The sequence below is a fragment of the Crocuta crocuta genome, unplaced genomic scaffold (genome assembly GCF_008692635.1).
Source record: "Crocuta crocuta isolate KB4526 unplaced genomic scaffold, BGI_CrCroc_1.0 scaffold29, whole genome shotgun sequence".
In the NCBI taxonomy this organism is placed as follows: Eukaryota; Metazoa; Chordata; class Mammalia; order Carnivora; family Hyaenidae; genus Crocuta; species Crocuta crocuta.
In genome coordinates, this window is record NW_027533280.1 from 4,038,551 (window position 1) to 4,055,451 (window position 16,901).

General features: G+C 49.3%; 1 protein-coding gene across 5 annotated transcripts in view; it reads left to right on the plus strand.

Moving 5' to 3' along the window:
* The window catches only part of KDM2B (lysine demethylase 2B), a 125,933-nt gene that overhangs the window by 1,040 nt on the left and 107,992 nt on the right, over window positions 1–16,901 (plus strand). For all 5 annotated transcript variants that reach the window (XM_077748054.1, XM_077748052.1, XM_077748051.1 and 2 more), the window contains exons 2-4: window positions 391–535; window positions 3,474–3,552; window positions 4,817–4,863. In XM_077748054.1, the coding sequence (XP_077604180.1) occupies window positions 391–535; window positions 3,474–3,552; window positions 4,817–4,863 (271 nt within the window). The remainder of the gene's footprint in view (window positions 1–390; window positions 536–3,473; window positions 3,553–4,816; window positions 4,864–16,901) is intronic.

Here is a 16,901-nt window from a genome sequence, read left to right on the forward strand (position 1 = left end):
TCCATGGGCCTACAAATGCCCCGCCAGCCCGTGCGCGGAGCCCCCTTCGCGGGTTACATAACCAGGCTCCCGGCCGAGTGGACAAAACTCAACACCTATCGGGGGTGGGGGTGGGGGGCAAGGGAGAGCCCCCCAGATGTCCTCTCCATGGTCTCCAAAGATGCAGGAGGGGAGTGCCCTGTACAGGGCACAGCCGGACCCCGGGGGTGCGGGCCCCTCTCGTTATCCCGATTTTCAGCATCTTTGGCATTTGCGCAAAGTTGCTCGGGTAGCGGTGGTGGGGTGCGGGGGGCGCGCCACTCTTGCACCTGCTTGAGCAGGGCCTAGGGTAAGAGGCGACCCCCAGTTCCCCCAATAATGCCTCGGGCTCTCTGGTTTGGGTCCCCGCAGCGCCCGATTGACCGCCAGAGATACGACGAGAACGAGGACTTGTCGGACGTGGAGGAGATCGTCAGCGTCCGCGGCTTCAGCCTGGAGGAGAAGCTGCGCAGTCAGCTGTACCAGGGGGACTTCGTGCACGCCATGGAGGGCAAAGGTGAGGCGCCCCCTCCTCGGGCCGCCCTCCGCGCCGCGGGCCGAGCGCACGTGGGGAGGGAACTGCTGGTGGCTGGGTTCGTATTTCGCGCCCGCGTCCCCCATTCCAGGGGATCCGGTGACGAAACGAGGCCGAGCACTGGGGGGGGTGGGGTGGGGTGGCGAAGGAGGAGGGCAGGCGGGAACGGGGGCCGGGCGTGGGCCTAGACCCGGCCCGCGCCCACAGTCGGCCCCAGTGTGGGCAGAGCCAGGGGACTGGCGGTCAGAGGGACCTGGGAACTGACGGGTGGACCGAGGGAGGGCGGGTGCGCGGCATTCTACCCCTCCCAGAGCTCGCTCAGCTCCTTGGAGCTGTGTGAGGTGCGGCTGCCGGTCTGGGAGAGGGGCTGAGGTGTCCCTGGGACATTGGGATGAGAGCCCCCCTAGGCCCCGAAGCCTCTCAAACCCCGTCCCATTTCGGGCCCTGCCAGTTAGGAGCTGGTGCTGCGGATGCGCTGGTCACCGAATGATGCCTCCTCAGCAGCTGGGGTCTGCGGAACTCCATTCCCTTCTGGTCTCTGCCAGATTGGAGCAGAGGCTGGGTGAGTTCAGAGCTGTTGGCTGGCGCCCCCAGTTACACTTGAGGCCTCTGACCCTTCAGCCTTGACAGGTCGAAGTGGGGACTGGGGTAAGAGAGTTTTACCCTCTCAAGCTTCAGGCTGAGATCCCTGACTGCCGTTCAATCCCCGAGTTTGAATTTGGGGTAGCCCTCTGGGGAACAAAGTCTCTTCTCAGCCTGAGACCTTGAGAGTTCTGTCCCTTGTAGGCCCTGCCAGTCTAGAAGAGATGTTGGGAAAGCTTCCGGGGTTTTGGGGTGCGACCCCAGCCTGAGACCTTCAGGGCTCGAGTTCCTCCCTGGCCATAGTATTAGGAAGGTGTCTGTGGTGCCTCGCCAGCACGGGGGCGATGCTCTAGCATGGATCTGCGGCGTCCAGGGGTCCCTGGTGACCTCTGGCTCTGCCTGCGGGGTCAGGGCTTTGGAGATGCCCCTGCAACCTAGGTATTTCCCTATGCTCTCTGGGGTTTCTACGTTTGGGTTTTTCTTCTCAGATACTCAAGGTTTCCTTTATAATACACCGGTTCCATTTTGTTGCCCCCCCCCAACCCCCTTGGAAAACCCTTCCATCCCTCAGTGAGCTGGTAACAGGGGAAGGGGCTCCCCCTCCAGGTTCTGGTTGAGTGGCTGGGGCTGTAGGTTAGCCCCCAGATGAAACAGTCCTGGCTTTGCATTTTTGAAGTTTCTCCTTTGTGCCCACTGCTTCCTGGGGCTCAGTGGTAGGGGGTAGTTGCTGGGGGAGGGAAGAAGAACTTTCTTCTAGCCTGCCAGGTCTTAAGAGCATTGCATATGGAGGCAGACAATCTGGGGGAGGGAGGCAGAACTAGTTTCAACTACATTTAAATTTCCTTAGCACAAATGGGATTTTAATTCCTCTCGTTTCCTTCCCATTTTGAGTTTGGTGGATCCTAGGAGAAAACAACACGCAAACTCTTCCTAGTCATTTATGAGGAATTCTCAGCCCAAGATCTGAGTGTTTTCTCAAGCTCTTTTGAGGAAGTTGAAGCTGAGGAGGGGGTGGAGCTGGGTTTTGGGTGTGGGCGTGTGTAGGGGGTGGATTCCAGCTAGGGAGAGTCCTTAAATCTGCTGTCCAGGCTCTTTTCAAAGGAGAGGGTCTTTGCGTTTTGGTAGTTAATTCAGATCTGGCCCCAAAATTCGAGGGAGGAGCTGAGAAACAGAAGGAGCCCTTAGCCTGGATTCAGAGTAGAAGCTTTTTAAACTTCTCTGCCTTTAAATCCTTAGGAATCCCCATTCAGTGTGAGCCCCTGGGGATCTGAGCTGCTAAGGTCAGGGCTTTCCCCAGCTCTGGTTTTGTTCTCTCCCTCTTGCTCTGAGCGGGGTTGCCTTGGCCTCCTCCCCCACCAGGCTGCCCTGGTGAACTGTTTCCCTGGGGCAGGGGCTTCAGTGGCCTGTGATCTCTCCTCTGACTGGCCAGAGAGGGCATATGCCCTTGTGGATTGCCTTGTTCACCCGAAGATTTGGGGACGTGATGGTTTGTCTCCGCTTCCCTCAACCCCATATTTAGGGATAAGGAAGGTTGGGTCAGATGCCTTGGTTCTGGAACTCGAGGAACATAGAAACTAAGGCCTCCTTCATTCTCCAGGGCTTTTGGGTTGATGGTAGACAAACCCGAGGCAGAAAGCTACCTTGTGAATTTTCTTCGGGCCTCACTGTGGCCCGTTTATACAGCCTTCACCTGGGAAGCATTCTGCTCAGTCACCCAGTGGAAGCAAGTATTGTAATAGCTGCAGCAGAATTTCTCTATTAAGACAACAAAGCTGTGCCCAGTTCTCTAGTTATTTTGGCACCAAATACACAGTTTCCAGGGAAACCAGCTCCCCCCACCCCCCTTCACTATGCAGGATATTACAATAAGATCTTCCCTGATGCTCAGCTACAATGAGAACTCTCCCCCCAGCCTCCTCTCTGGGGCTTCAGATCCTCCCAGGTGGCATTCTTCAATTTTGCACTGCCTTTACTTTTCTGAGCCCAGCTTGGGGTGCGTTTCTCTGTCCCTCTTTCTCAGCGATCTGGGGCCTTTTTCTGTGCGGGGCTCTTTCGTGAGTCTCCCACCCCACCCTCCCTGGCCTTGGGCTGCTCATTGACAAGTTCTGACCCGTGGGGCATGCGGGGAATGACTGAGTAGGCAGAGGAGCTGATCATTGGCCTGGCTTCTCGCGCCCCTTGTCTCCTCCATTAACTTGTCATTTTCCAGGGAGCTTTGCCCTGGAGCTGGTACCCGCATCCAGTGTAACCATGTTCTTTCTCCGATCTCGGGTCTGATCGTGGTTCGTTTGCTCCCTTATGACTTAACCGACCTGTTTTAATTCCGATATCCAAACAGATTTCAACTATGAGTACGTGCAGAGAGAAGCTCTCAGGGTTCCCCTGATATTTCGAGAAAAGGATGGACTGGGGATTAAGTAAGTTGCTGAAACTAATTGCTTCTTCCCGTGTCTCTCTCCCTTACGGTTTATAGTTTGGGATGGATGTCCTGCGCCCTTCTCCCCACCTCTCATCACAGAGAAGGATCTTTCTTCATTACCTGGGGATAGTATCTCTTTGTTCAAGGCCTGGCAAAGGGGAAAAACTCTCCAAAGATTGTTTTCAGAGAATTTGGGCAGAGATGACAGAGGGTACTTAAACAGTGTTCACTTCTTTCCCTGACCCATGCAGTTAGGTGCAGTGACTTCCTAAAGCGAATATAGTACTCCCCAAATTAGGAAACTGAAGCAGGGCCTGAGCTGTGAAGGGATTGGCTAGCCTCTAACCCCAGAGGCAGGGCACCTAGATACGTATTTTTCTACTCCAGACTCCCACTATGTGGGAAATTGGTCCTTTTCTGGGGAAGGCATGGTTCCCGGCTTGCCAGGCGGCTCGCCACCTATTCCTCTGCCTGCCCCAGCACCTGCCTCCCCAATGGTGTGTTGTTTGGTTTCCATTCTCTTAGAGATCTGTCAGAGCTCCAGGTGGGGGGTGGGGGGAGAGGTCCGGGGAGGAAGGCTGGAAGAACAGGTTTCCGCCCTTGGGCTGGGGTGGAGAGGAGGCTGTGGGTGTCATCCCCGCTCTCCTCCCTCTCGGGCATCTACTGCCAGGCTTGCTCAAGAGTTTCATTCCCAGGGTAGAAATCAAACCTCTGGCGTCACTGTGAATTAATAGGAACGTCACCACAGTCCTTATGGCCTGTGTTACCAAATGCCCGGAATTGGAATGATGTGTATCTTTTTTTCCCTCCTTTGAACCTAAGGGATCTGTCCGACCCTCCATACAGCTTCTTTTCTGGAGATTGTTTGCTAGGGGAAGGAAGAGACACAGGGAGGGCTGCTGACCCTAAAAGAAAGCAGATGTTTGAATGCCTAGCTCTGGGGCTTACGTTTGACACCACAATTCAATCTTCCCCTGCAAAGTGGGGCGGACAGTGGATGTCCCATCCGCTTTTCTGTGGCAGTGCTGAGTTGCTGTTGGGGAGACTGAGGGGGTGAGGAAAGGGCTCAGTGGTTGGAGAGTGACCCTCCCTGGGGGCACTCATTGGTCTATCCCCCCTCCCTCTGGATTATCTCATTCTGGGCTCCCAAACTGAGAGCAAGGGAACCCTCTTGGAAAAATGGCTTTGCCCTGCCCCCAGGGTTGGGCCAAGCTCTGTTGTTTCTGGTTTCTCAGCAAATATCTGTGCTCCTGTCTTTCCAGGATGCCTGACCCCGATTTCACAGTCCGAGATGTCAAACTCCTAGTGGGTAAGTTGCTTACTCTGTGTGTGCAGCTCAGAGAGACCGATGTGGGGGGGACAAGGGGCAGAGGTCTTCGCCACCCGCCTGTTTAGATTTTTAACTGCCTCCAAAAAGAAAGTCCCCGTGGGAGGAGGCAGGAGCAGGTGTGAGCTGCAACCGTCTCATTCCGGAGAACAGGTCAGATTGCAAAGTAGCAAGAAGCTGTGTGAGAGGATGTTTGCCAGCGCACAGTTTTATGAGGGCCGATTTGGACCCTAGCCTCCATCACAACACAATCTTAGATCTCCCCTTTGCATTGTTTGGGGCTTGCTGGGTAAACACTGCGTGCTCTGTGACCCCTGAAAGACTTTCAGACTTTGGAGGGGAGGGATCATTCTTCCTGCTTCCTCAGGGTTCTAGACAGGTCTAGGGTGGGGTTTGCCACTGAGTACCCAGCAAATGCTTATTAACTCCCCAGGCACCTGCAGGGTGTAGCTGATCACTTAGCGTTCCAGACTCCTGACCTGGCATTTCAGATGTTACAGGACGTCTTTCAGTAAATCTGTTCTTTCTAGAAGTGTTTCTCAAGTAGCTCCTTCGTGGAGGCAAGTTCAGAGCTATGAACATGACAGACAGGATCCCTGTCCTCTTGGTTGGTGAGACAGGCAACAGACAAGTAAACAGTTTTTAAAAATTGATACCTTCTTGGAAGATGATAAGGCCTATGAAGAAATAAAGCAGGGTAATGGGATGTTGCATGATGGGGGCTCTATCTTAGATGGGCTGGTTAGAGAAGGCCTAGGGTGTATGTGTGTGTGTGTGTGTGTGTGTGTGTGTGTGTACATTTGGACAGAGACCTGACTGATGAGAGGCCAGCTGTGAGAAAGAACATTCCAGATTGAGGGATAGGCCAGGTCAAAGGCCAGGAGGTGGGGGATGAATGGAGTGAGTAAGGGGGAAAGGAGGAAAGGGTAGAGGTCAGAGGGCCAGAGCCATTTAGGGTCTTACAGGCCCTGGTGGGGAGTTTGGGTTTCACTCCTAGTATGGTGGGAAGCCCTAGGGAGTTAAAAAATTTTTTTTTAAAATATTCATTTATTTCTGAGAGAGAGAGAGAGAGAGAGGAGAGAGAGATGGAGTGCGAGCAGCTGAGGGTCCCAGAGAGAGGGAGACACAGAACCTGAAGCAGGCTCTAGGCTCCGATCCTTCAGCATAGAGCCCAACATGGGGCTCAAACCCACGAACCGTGAGATCATGACCTGAGCTGCAGATGGATGCTCAACTGACCGAGCCACCCAGGTGCCCTGGCCTGGGAAGTTTTAAAGCGGGGCAAAGGAGGTAGCCATGCAATTTGATCACTTTCTTTGGGAGAAGTTTAAAAACATTTTTTTTAATTGACATAAAATTCATGAACATAAAATTCACTATTTTACCACGTTAGAGTGTATAACTCAGTGCTTTCAGTACGTTCACAATGTTGTGCAGCCATCAGCACCCTGATTTCAGAACATGGACAACCTGTAACGTCAGCCCTTGTACCCCCCAGCTCCCCTCTGCTTCCAACCCCCAATAATCAGGGATGTGCTTTTTGCCTTTTGTGGGTTTGTCTATCCTGGACATTTCATGGAAGTGGAATCATAGAATATGTGGACTTTTGTGATTGGCTTCTTTCACTGAGCATCGTGTTTTTGAGGTTCGTCCCTGTTGTAGCAGTTTTCACTGCTTCATTCCTTTTTATACATTTTTTTTTATTGTTGAGAGAGAATGAGTGGGGGAGGGGCAGAGCAAGGGGGACAGAGGATCTGAAGTGGGCTCTGTGCTGACAGCAGAGAGTCAGATGGGGGGCTCTAACCCATGAACCTCAAGATCATGACCTGAGCTGAAGTTGGACACCTAATCGACTGAGCCACCCTCAGTGCTTGGTTCCTTTTCATGGCTGAATAAGATTCTCTTGTATGTGTGTGCGTAGGCCACATCTTGTTTATCCATTTGTCAGTTGGTGGACATTTTGCTTGTTTCTCTTTCTTGTCTATTATAGATAATGCCGCCATGAATATTTGTGTACAAGTTTTTGTGTGAACATAATGTTTTCATTTCTCTTGGGTCTACACCTAGGTAACTGGGTCATATGTTAACTATATTTAACCTGAGGAACTGCCAGACTTTTTCAAAGCAGCTGCACCATTTTACATTCCCATTAGGAATGCACAAGGGCTCCAGTTTCTCCACATCCTCGCCAGAACTTGTTATTGCCTGTCCTTTTTTTTTTTTTTTTCTTAATTTAAGAAGGCTCTATGCCCAGCATGGAGCCCAACACAGAGTTCAAACTCAAGACTCTGAGATCAAGACCTTAGCTGAGCTTAAGAGTCGGACACTTGGGGCACCTGGGTTGCTCAGTTGGGTAAGTATCCGACTTTAGCTCAGGTCATGATTTTATGGTTTGTGGATTAAGCCCCATGTCAGTCTCTGTGTTGATAGCTCAGAGCCTGGAGTCTGCTTCAGATTTTGGGTCTCCCTCTCTCCCTGCCCCTCCCCTGCTCATGCTCTGTCTCACTCTCTCTTAAAAATAAACAAACATTAAAAAAAAAAGTCAGACGTTTAATAGACTGAGCCACCCCAGTATCAGTACCCCTACCTGTCTTTTTGTTTGTTTTTAACATTTATTCATGCTTGAGAGACAGAGAGAGACCGTGCAAGCAGGGGTGGGGCAGAGAGAGAGGGAGACACAGAATCCGAAGCAGGCTCCAGGCTCCAAGCTGTCAGCACAGAGTCCGTTGCGGGGCTCAAACCCATGTACCATGAGATCATGACCTGAGCTAAAGTCAGATGCTTAATTGACCGAGCCACCCAGGCGCCCCAGGACATAGTTTTTTTTAAGCTGGATTCTAAAAATGCTGAAGGAAGTGAACATCAGAGCAGAAGGGGCAAACTTTCCGGTACTGTGCAGAAGATGGCATGATGGACCCCCAAATGAAGTCTTGGCACAGATGACTCATTCTGGGGCCTCAACCCCGCCCTAGCCTTGTTGCTGGACAAACTTAGTTTGAGGCCCACCTCTGCCACTTGACTGATTTGGGACAAGCCGCTTAATCTGCCTAAGCCTTTGTTCCCTCATCTGCAAAATGGGGCTAGTAGCAGAATCTGCCTCAGAGGAGGATCCTATAGAATGAACGCGTAGCATTTTGTTGGCTGACCAGTGCCTGATGAATGGTCCCTGTTATTACTTATTGTAAAGGAAGGCCATGGATGCGATAAAATTCTTTTTATGAGCAAGGATAAAAGCTAAGTTCTCAAGTCAGAGGCTCAGGCAACATCAGAGTCTTAGTAATGTTGTTCTTAGCCCTTTTGAGGAACTTAAAAGCCCTTTGCAGTTGTATTTGGCTCTAGTTGTGTCCAGGCGGCCACTGCTTTCTTTGCACCTCATTTTCCTCGTTGAAGCACTCAATTAGATGCTCCTGATGTCCTTGCCAGCTCTCGAAAAGTCTGGGATGTCAAAGGAGGCGGGAATAGCGATACTTTCACCCTATCTCTCTTGGCATTTCTGTGATGATCAAATGGATTGATGGGCATTGAAGTGCTTCGTGAAGATAGAGTGTGTTCCATGCAGTTAGCATGGGGCATTGTTATGCCCATTTTAATCTCTGAGAGTGCACGCAGGCTTCCGGGGAGCAGCGAAAGGGCACATACTTCACAGTGACATAAATGGCAAATGTAACTCAAGCTGGCCTAAGCACAACAGAATTCACTGGCTTACATAAGAAGTTGGGAGTGTGACCTTCAGGCACATCTACATCTAGGTGTTCAAGAAGATCTTTGAGAGGTTGAATCTGATTTTTCCCTTCTGTTTCCCTCTTGGGCTTCCTCTTTCTGCTTCATTCTTGGGCAAGCTTTCCCCAGCAGCTCCGACTTTATCCTTCCTGCGCAGGTTCTCCTTCCCAACCCACCAATAATTCCAACAAATGTCTTGGGTTCGGCTCGGTCAGATTTAGCAGCGCCCCACCCCGGAGCTGGTGGCTGGGGTCAGCCACAGCATGAGCAGGTGACCGGGGACTGGGGAAGGGTGATTACCCAGGGTTGCTGGGCGACATAAACATGTCCCACAGGTAAATGGGAGTTCCGCCTTGGAGGGCAGGGTGTGGGGAAGGCTTCGCCTACCCTCAGTCAGGGTGGGATCTCAGCCTCTCTTCTAGACTCTTGCTCCCCTCTCAGGCCTTGTATCTTGGGAGGCAGCTGTGCGAGAACGGGCCAGCTACTGAGGCCACAAGTTGTGGCCACAGATTCTTCTCTAATGCCCTAAAATCGGGCTTTTCTCTATCAGCCCCATTTTATATGCCTTCTGGGAATTCAGATGCCTGGTCTCCGTTCCTAACTCCTCGCCTTTAAAAGTACAAAAGGCACTTTTCCATTTTTAGGACACTGTACACTTAAAAAAAAAAAAAGCTTTTTATTGAGGTATAATTTACATATAGAAAAGTGCACATATGGTCACCATACAGCTTGATTAATTTTAACAAATTGAATGTACTATGGTCACTGGCACCCCAGAACCAAACCCTGTGTTCCTGTACAGTTACTGCCCTGCCCTGTCGTCCTGACTCCTCTAACAGCGTGAGTGAAACTTGCCTGGGTTCATACTTTATGACCAGAAGATGAGTGGAATCAGGCCAGTGTCCACTTTTGCTTTCAGCTTCTTTTGCTCAGCTTGGTGTTTATGAGACTCAACCATACTGTCATGTATAATTGTGGGTGGTTTATTTTCATTGCTGTAGTTTTCTGTTATGTGACTATTTCACAATTTATTTATTCATTCTATTATTATTATTACTTTTTTTTAAAGTAGGCTTTCCACCCAGCACAGAGAGCCCAATGTGGGGCTTGAACTCACGACCCTGAGATAAGACCTGAGCTGAAATCAAGAGTCAGACAGTCAGCCTGAGCCACCCAGGCTCCCCTTTCCATCCTCCTCTTTTCTTTCTTTTTTGAGAGAGGGTAGGGAGAGAGAGAGGGGGAGAGAGAGAGAGAGAGAGAGAGAAAGAAGTGGGGCTTACCCAGGTCTCGTGTTTTACCTGAAGCAGGGCTTGAGCTCACCTGATGGGGGACTTGAACTCAAGAACTGTGAGATCATGCCCTGAGCTGAAGTAAGATGCTTAACGCCTGAGCCAACCAGGTGCCCTGTCCTTTTCATTTTAGTCACACTTCTGTGCTGGTGGGTGTATAGTTTTATCACATGGTGGTTTTAGTTTGCGTTTCTTCATGACTAATGAAATTGAGCTCTGTTTCGTATGTGTATGTGGCAGTCTGATCAAGTCTTTTCTCCATTATTTTGAGGGGTTGTCTCTTGTTGATTGTAAGGTATATTAGCTTGCTAGGGCCCCCATGATGAAGTACCATAGGCTGGTTGATTTAAATAACAAAAAAAGTTTAGCGTCCTACTTTCGCTTAGGTCATGATCTCGCTTAGGTCATGATCTTGCGGTGGGCTCTGTGCTGACTGCCAGCTCAGAGCCTGGAGCCTGTTTCAGTCTGTGACTCCCTCTCTCTCTGACCCTCCCCTGCTCACGCTGTCTCTCTCTCTCTCTCCTAGAAATAAATAAAACATTAAAAAAAATAAATAAATAACAAAAAATTTTTTAAATGTTTAAAAACGTTTATTTATTTATTTTGAGAGAGAGAGACAGAGAGAGACAGAGAGCATGAGCAGGGTGAGAGGGAGATACAGAATCCCAAGCAGGCTCAGTGCTGTCCATACAGAGCTCGACACAGGGCTCAAACCATGAACCATGATTTTTTTGAGCCCAGGTTAAGAGTCAGATGCTTAGCTGACCGAGCCATCCAGGCGCCCTGCAGAAATTTATTTTCTCGCAATTCTGGAGCTAGAAGTCCAAGATCAAGGTGTTTGTTGTGGGGCTTATTTCTCCGAAGACCTCTGTCCTTGGTTTGTAGATGACTGTCTTCTCCCTATGTCTTTATATGGTCTTTCCTCTCTTTCTGTGACCTAATCTCTTCTTACAAGGATATCAGTCTTGGGGCGCCTGGGTGGCTCAGTTGGTTAAGCGTCTGATTTTTGATTTCAGCTCAGGTCATGATCTCAACAATTCGTGAGATTGAGCCCCACATTGGGCTATGTGCCGACAACGTGGAGCCTACTTGGGATTCTCTCTCTCCATCTTTCTCTGCCCCTCCCTCGCTCACGCGCATGCTCTCGCTCTCAAAATAAACAAACTTAAAAAAAAAAAGAGAGACCTCAGTCTTGTTGAATTAGGGCCCACCCTAAAGACCTTATTTTAACGTAATTACCTCTTTAAAGACTGTTCTCCAATATGATTACATTTTGAGGTCCTGGGGGTTAGGAGTTCAACATATAAATTTTAGGGAACACAATTCAGCCCATGACATAAAGCTTCTTGATACACTCTGGATATGCTTCTACATTCCAAAATCTTTTACTCTGTGGGCTCTGTTGCCTTTTCACTCCCCTAAAGGTGTCTTTGAATGAACAGACATTCTTTATTTTAACATAGACAACTTAGCTCTTCTTGGTCTATTACTTCTTTTGTGTCGTGTTTAAGACATATTTGCATACTTCGGATTTGAAAGATGTTCATGTTTTTCTCAAAAAAAAAAAAAAGCTTTATTGTTCGAACTTTCATATTTAGGTCTGTAGTTTATCTGGAATTGATTTTTGTGTTTGGTCCAAATAGTGGTCACGATCCCCTTTTTCCTGACTGTATGTCCAGTTGATCCAGTACCATTATTGAAAAAGCACCCTCTCCCCATGACACTGAAGTATTGTTTTTGTCGTTGACTGCGTTTGCTTGCGTGAGTCTGTTTCTGGTGCTCTAGTGTGTCCCCTGAGAGGGCTCCCTACATCCTGCAAACAATGGGCTCAATCCCAGATAATTCATAAAAAGAATTAGGTATTTTCACATATGTGGGTTGGGAGTTGGGGGGGTAGGGAGACTGGGAAGGAATTCTAGTTGCCTCTGAAGATGCTTTAAACTTTCTGAGAAAACATGTCCAGAAAGTGCTGGGTGTCCTGTCTCTCGACCAGTTGTGTCGCTGATTGTGTCCTGCTCTGAGCCATGGGGTCTTGCATATTATCTCTTCATTGTATTCCTCTCTAATGAGGAGACCCAAGCTAACATGTTTTCTTTGGCCCCTTTTCTTGAGAAGCATTCATGACAAATCACCTCATTCAGTATTTATTTATTTACCCAATTAGAGAAATAATCACCTGTCTCTTACAGTCTGGTTACCAAATGACCCCATTTTGTCCTCCCCAGTAATCATATACATTATTACTGTTCAGTCTCCAACGGGGACCAGAAGCTCAGAGGGAACAACCCACAGGGCCGGTGGATGGGCGATCTAGTTGGGACCTGAACTCAGCTCTGGGTGTTTCCCATCCTTTTGCTTCATGACTTTCTCCTCCATTCCTTCTTCCTTCACAGTATTACTGGTGTCTGTGTTGTGTCGGGTGAAGGAGGCTCACCAGACTTGGATGTGCCCTTGACGGACTGTGCTTAGTAAATTCTCACACCTTAGAAATCAAAGGATAGCTGGGGTGCCTGGGTGGCTCAGTTGGGTGAGCGTCCAACTTCAGCTCAGGTCATGATCTTGAGGTTTGGGAGTTCAAGCCCCTTTTGGGCTGGCTGCTGTCAGAGTCAAGGGTGGAGCCTGCTTTGGATCCTCTGTCCCTCCCTCTCTCTGCCCCTTCCCCGCCCATGGTCTCTCAAAAATGAATAAATACTAAAAACAAAAACAAAAACAAAAACAAAGGTAGCTGACTTGTCTCCAGACCTTTCTTTCTTTATTTTAAACTTGGTTTAAAATCATAGACGTTTTACATTTGAAACTCTGGAAAAGTTCTTTTTTTAAAAATGTTTATTTATTTTTGAGAGAGAGAGAGATAGGAGGTGCAGAGAGAGAGACACAGAATCTGAAGCAGGTGCCAGGCTCTGAGCTGTCAGCACAGAACCTGATGTGGGGCTTGAACTCACAAGCCATGAGATTTTGACCTGAGCCGAAGTTGGACACTTAACCGACTGAGCCACCCAAGCACCCCTTTGGAAGAGTTCTTAGAATTCTTCTAGCCTTGCTTTCCCCTTTCACAGGTGGGAAAAACTGAGGCCTGGAGAGAAGTGGCTTGCAAGTTGCCCAGACAGCAGATGGCATATCAGATTCAGATGCCGGCTTGAATTTCAGGGGTTGGGAGAGATGATGCTTGTAATGGAAACCCAGAGGAAAAGTAGACTTGCATGGGGGATGTGCATGGGCTCAGTTCTGGCCATGCTGAATGGAGCTTGGGAGAGAAATCCAGGGTGGACAGATGGCATGGGAGGCATCCACCTGGCAGAACAGATAGAAACGTAAGCAGGGGAAGGTGCGTGAAGTCAGGAGGGCCAAGACTCCTGAGTGCCAAGAAGGAGAGTTTCAGAGGAGTTCAGTTATATTTCTTTTTTCCCCTTTTTTCTTTCTCTTTTTTGTTTTTTGTTAAATAAGTTTAAAAAATTAATTTATTTTTTTAATTTTAATTTTATTTTTAAAATGTTTATTTATTTTTGGGAGTGTGCAAGCAGGAGAGGGGTAGAGAGAGGGGGCAGGGGATTTGAAGTGGCCTCTGTGCTCACAGGCTGACGGCAGTGAGCCCTATCTGGGGCTCGAACTCACGAACCATGAAATCATAACCCAGGCCAAAGTTCGACGCTCAACTGACTGAGCCACCCAGGCGCCCCGCCCTTTTTTTTTCTTGAAGATGAACACCCAGCTTATTGGTTTGTCCTATTTCCCTTTTCTTGGAAAGCCAGTGTTCTAAAATAAAACTCTTGACTGTACCTGGGCCTCAGGGAACTAAACTTGCTTCTCCCCACTGTTTTTACCTAATAGAAGTCACTCCCCTGTGGGCAGCACCTTAGACTGGAACTACTAGAATTAGCTGTTGCTTCCTGAGATCTTGTAAGCCAGGGACCTCTCCCATATTATTTCGTCTGATCCACATAACACTGTATTTACCACTATCCGCATTCCATAGATGTCAAATTGAGGCTCAGAGTGACTTGTCCAGTCAAATAGCTAGTGTGTGGAATTGCTGATTTGTCCCTGTATCCATTTGACTAAGGAGCTGTTCTTTTACCTTGTACACAGTACTGCGGCTGGCTCATCGTGTCCCATAATCCAGAGCTCTTTAGTGTTTTTGTCTTGGGTGTCTTTTTGGATTTTCTTGGCTGATTGGGTTTCACCCTGATTTGTTACTCTGGGTTTGTATCTTCTTCCTTTTTTTTTTCTTTTTTTTTAAGTTTATTTACTTTTGAGAGTGTGCAAGTGGGGGAGGTGCAGAGAGAGAGGGGACAGAGGGTCCCAAGCAGGCTCTGTGCTGACAGCAGTGAGCCCAATGCGGGGCTCGAACTCAAGAACTGTGAGATCATGACCCGAGCCAAAGTCAGACGCTCAACCAACTGAGCCACCCAGGCACCCCTGGTTTTTATCTTACACTCATCTGTCTGTGAGGGTTGGGGTCTTGAACCCAGGGCACAGAGGACATCCTGGTGCTGGATCTGTGCTGGAGATAGTTTTTAAAGGTGCAAAGTGAGAAGCCAGAAGATATCAATGCTTAGGGAGAACTTAAGGACCTTCGTAAGCGTCTTATTTCACAGTGAGGAAACTGAGGCCTAGACCTGGGAAGAGATTTGTCCCAGGTGGTGCAGATGCTCTCTGCCCTGGGCCCTCCCCTTTCCCTCATACCTTCAATTTGGGACAGTGTTCCCAGGAGACTCTTGCTTTCAAGTTTACAAAGTGCTTTTAGTAATCGTGTCAGCAGGTCCTAGCCTCTTCACTTTACAGATGAAGAAACAGAGACCTGGAGAGCTTCAGGGATGTACGTACCCAGGACTTCACTGCTAGGAAATAGCGGGGTGAGATTTGAACTGTGGCCAGTTCTTTTGCTAGTAAACACTACCTCTGTGAAATCGATGAGGATTTCAAGGAGCAGAATAAAAAACTACTTTCCAGGAGCAGAATAAGAAACGATTTTAGAAACTTGAGGAAGATAGAGAGGGTTCCAGAACGATGATGCAGGAAAGTTGTGGACACTCTCTGAGGAGTGGGCTCAGGAGGAGTTTGGGATCAGTGCCCGTGTGTTCAAGGTGACTTTCAGCAGCCTCTTCCTGACTCTGAGCCCGTGGCTTTTGGAGCTGACTGATGGGGCCTTCAAAGCAAGGGCCATGGGGCCACGGATTAATTTCTGCAGCTGGAATTTGTTGGATGTGTGTGTAGCCTGTGAGCCCAGAGAACCAATGAGATGGGGGCGGGGAGGGCAGGAGTGGGGGTTGAGCCGCTGGCCTACTTAGGAACGCCAGGCACTGCTCAATGTGGAAAATTTTCCCTGTAACCCATTGACTTCAGGAGCCTGAGAGTTCCATTGCTCTGGGTCACTTGCAGGACCCAAAGGGCAGCTTGTCCCTGTCACCCCCTCCAGAGGTGGCTGCTCCCCAAGCTTGGAGGGCCACATTCCATTCTGAGCACTGATCTGTCCCTCTGTCCCTTGAGGACACAGACGTCTTTCCTGGTACTGAGCTTCCTGCTCAGAGACCTGGCATTTACAGCCGACTCTCCTTTGCCATCAGGGGCAGACCAGACTGGGAACCTGAGAAGATGGAGGGCTGATTCTTAATCTCTCAGCTCAGACTGAAGAGGACAGGCAGGCCCCAGTGTCCCCAGTGACCCCTTGGGGCAAGCCTGTGGGTCTGTTCCCCCACATGCTTCCCCCCATTCACGTTGAAGGGATCTGATCTATTTAAGAACTAGGCTAAAAATCGGTGGGTTGGTCCTGGAAGAGGACCTGAAAAGACCGAACCCAGTGGTTTTCAAAGGGGGATCCCTGGAATCTGGATCTGGGCCCGAGTTCTGGCCACAGTTCCCCCCNCTTGTTTTTATTTATGCCTTTGGCTCTTTGTCGGAGCTTCTGTTTGAAGAAAGAGTTCTATGGTGGTGAAAACGCAAGTGTAAAGGTCGTTCTTCCTGCCTTTGCACACGAGGCAACTGAGGCTTGGAGCGGGGCCAGTCAGGGTTGCTGGGTCTGGAACTCGGTCCAGGGCTCTTGGCACTGTCCCACGTGCCCTGGAGGCAGCCACCGCTCCTTGCGTGGCCTCCTGTGGGCAGAGCGAACAGGCCAGGCGCCCGTGCTTCCAGTGTGTTCTTCACATGAGAGTAAAAGAGCCTGTCAGACTTTTTTAAAAGTGTTTTTTAATTTATTTCTGAGAGAGAGAGAGACAGACAGACAGACAGAGACAGCACGAGCAGGGGAGGGTCAGAGAGAGAGGGAGACACAGAATCCGAAACAGGCTCCAGGCTCTGAGCTGTCAGCACAGAGCCCGACGCGGGACTCCAACCCACGAACCGTGAGATCATGACCTGAGCCGAAGTCGGACGCTTAACTGACTGAGCCCCCCAGGCGCCCCTAAAAGAGCCTGTTAAAGGGGCTGTGTCTTCAGGGTTAAAATCGCGGTGCCCAGGGCACGAGCTCCCTTCCCCATCTGTCTGATTGGGACACCTCTGCGTTTCCTATTCAGAACCTCAGGACCCAGGACCCATGGCTCGTGGCCAAGTGCATGGCAGACCCTACCATGTGCCAGACATTGTGTTAGGCTCTGTGACATCAGTGGGCCCCTTTTACAAATCAAAAGCCTTCCCGTTCTAGAAAGGGTAAATGAGTCCCCTGAACCCACAGTGCTAGGAACAGAGCTGGGATTTGCTAGAGAATTTTAAAAAGTAATGAGAGGGCACCTGTGTGGCTCAGTCAGTTAAGCGTTGGACTCTTGATTTCAGCTCAGGTCATGATCTCATGGTTTGTGAGGTTGAGCCCTGCGTCAGGCTTCGTGCTCACATGACAGAGCCTGCTTGGGATTCTCTTTCTCTCTCTCTTTTTCCGTCCCTCTCCTGCTCTCTCTCCCCCTGAAAAGAAATAGATAAGCTTTATAAAATAAAACAGAATAGAATAAAATAGAATAAAATAAAATCTATAGTCATAACAGCATTATCACACCTAATCTTTTTTTTTTTTTTTTTTTTGGA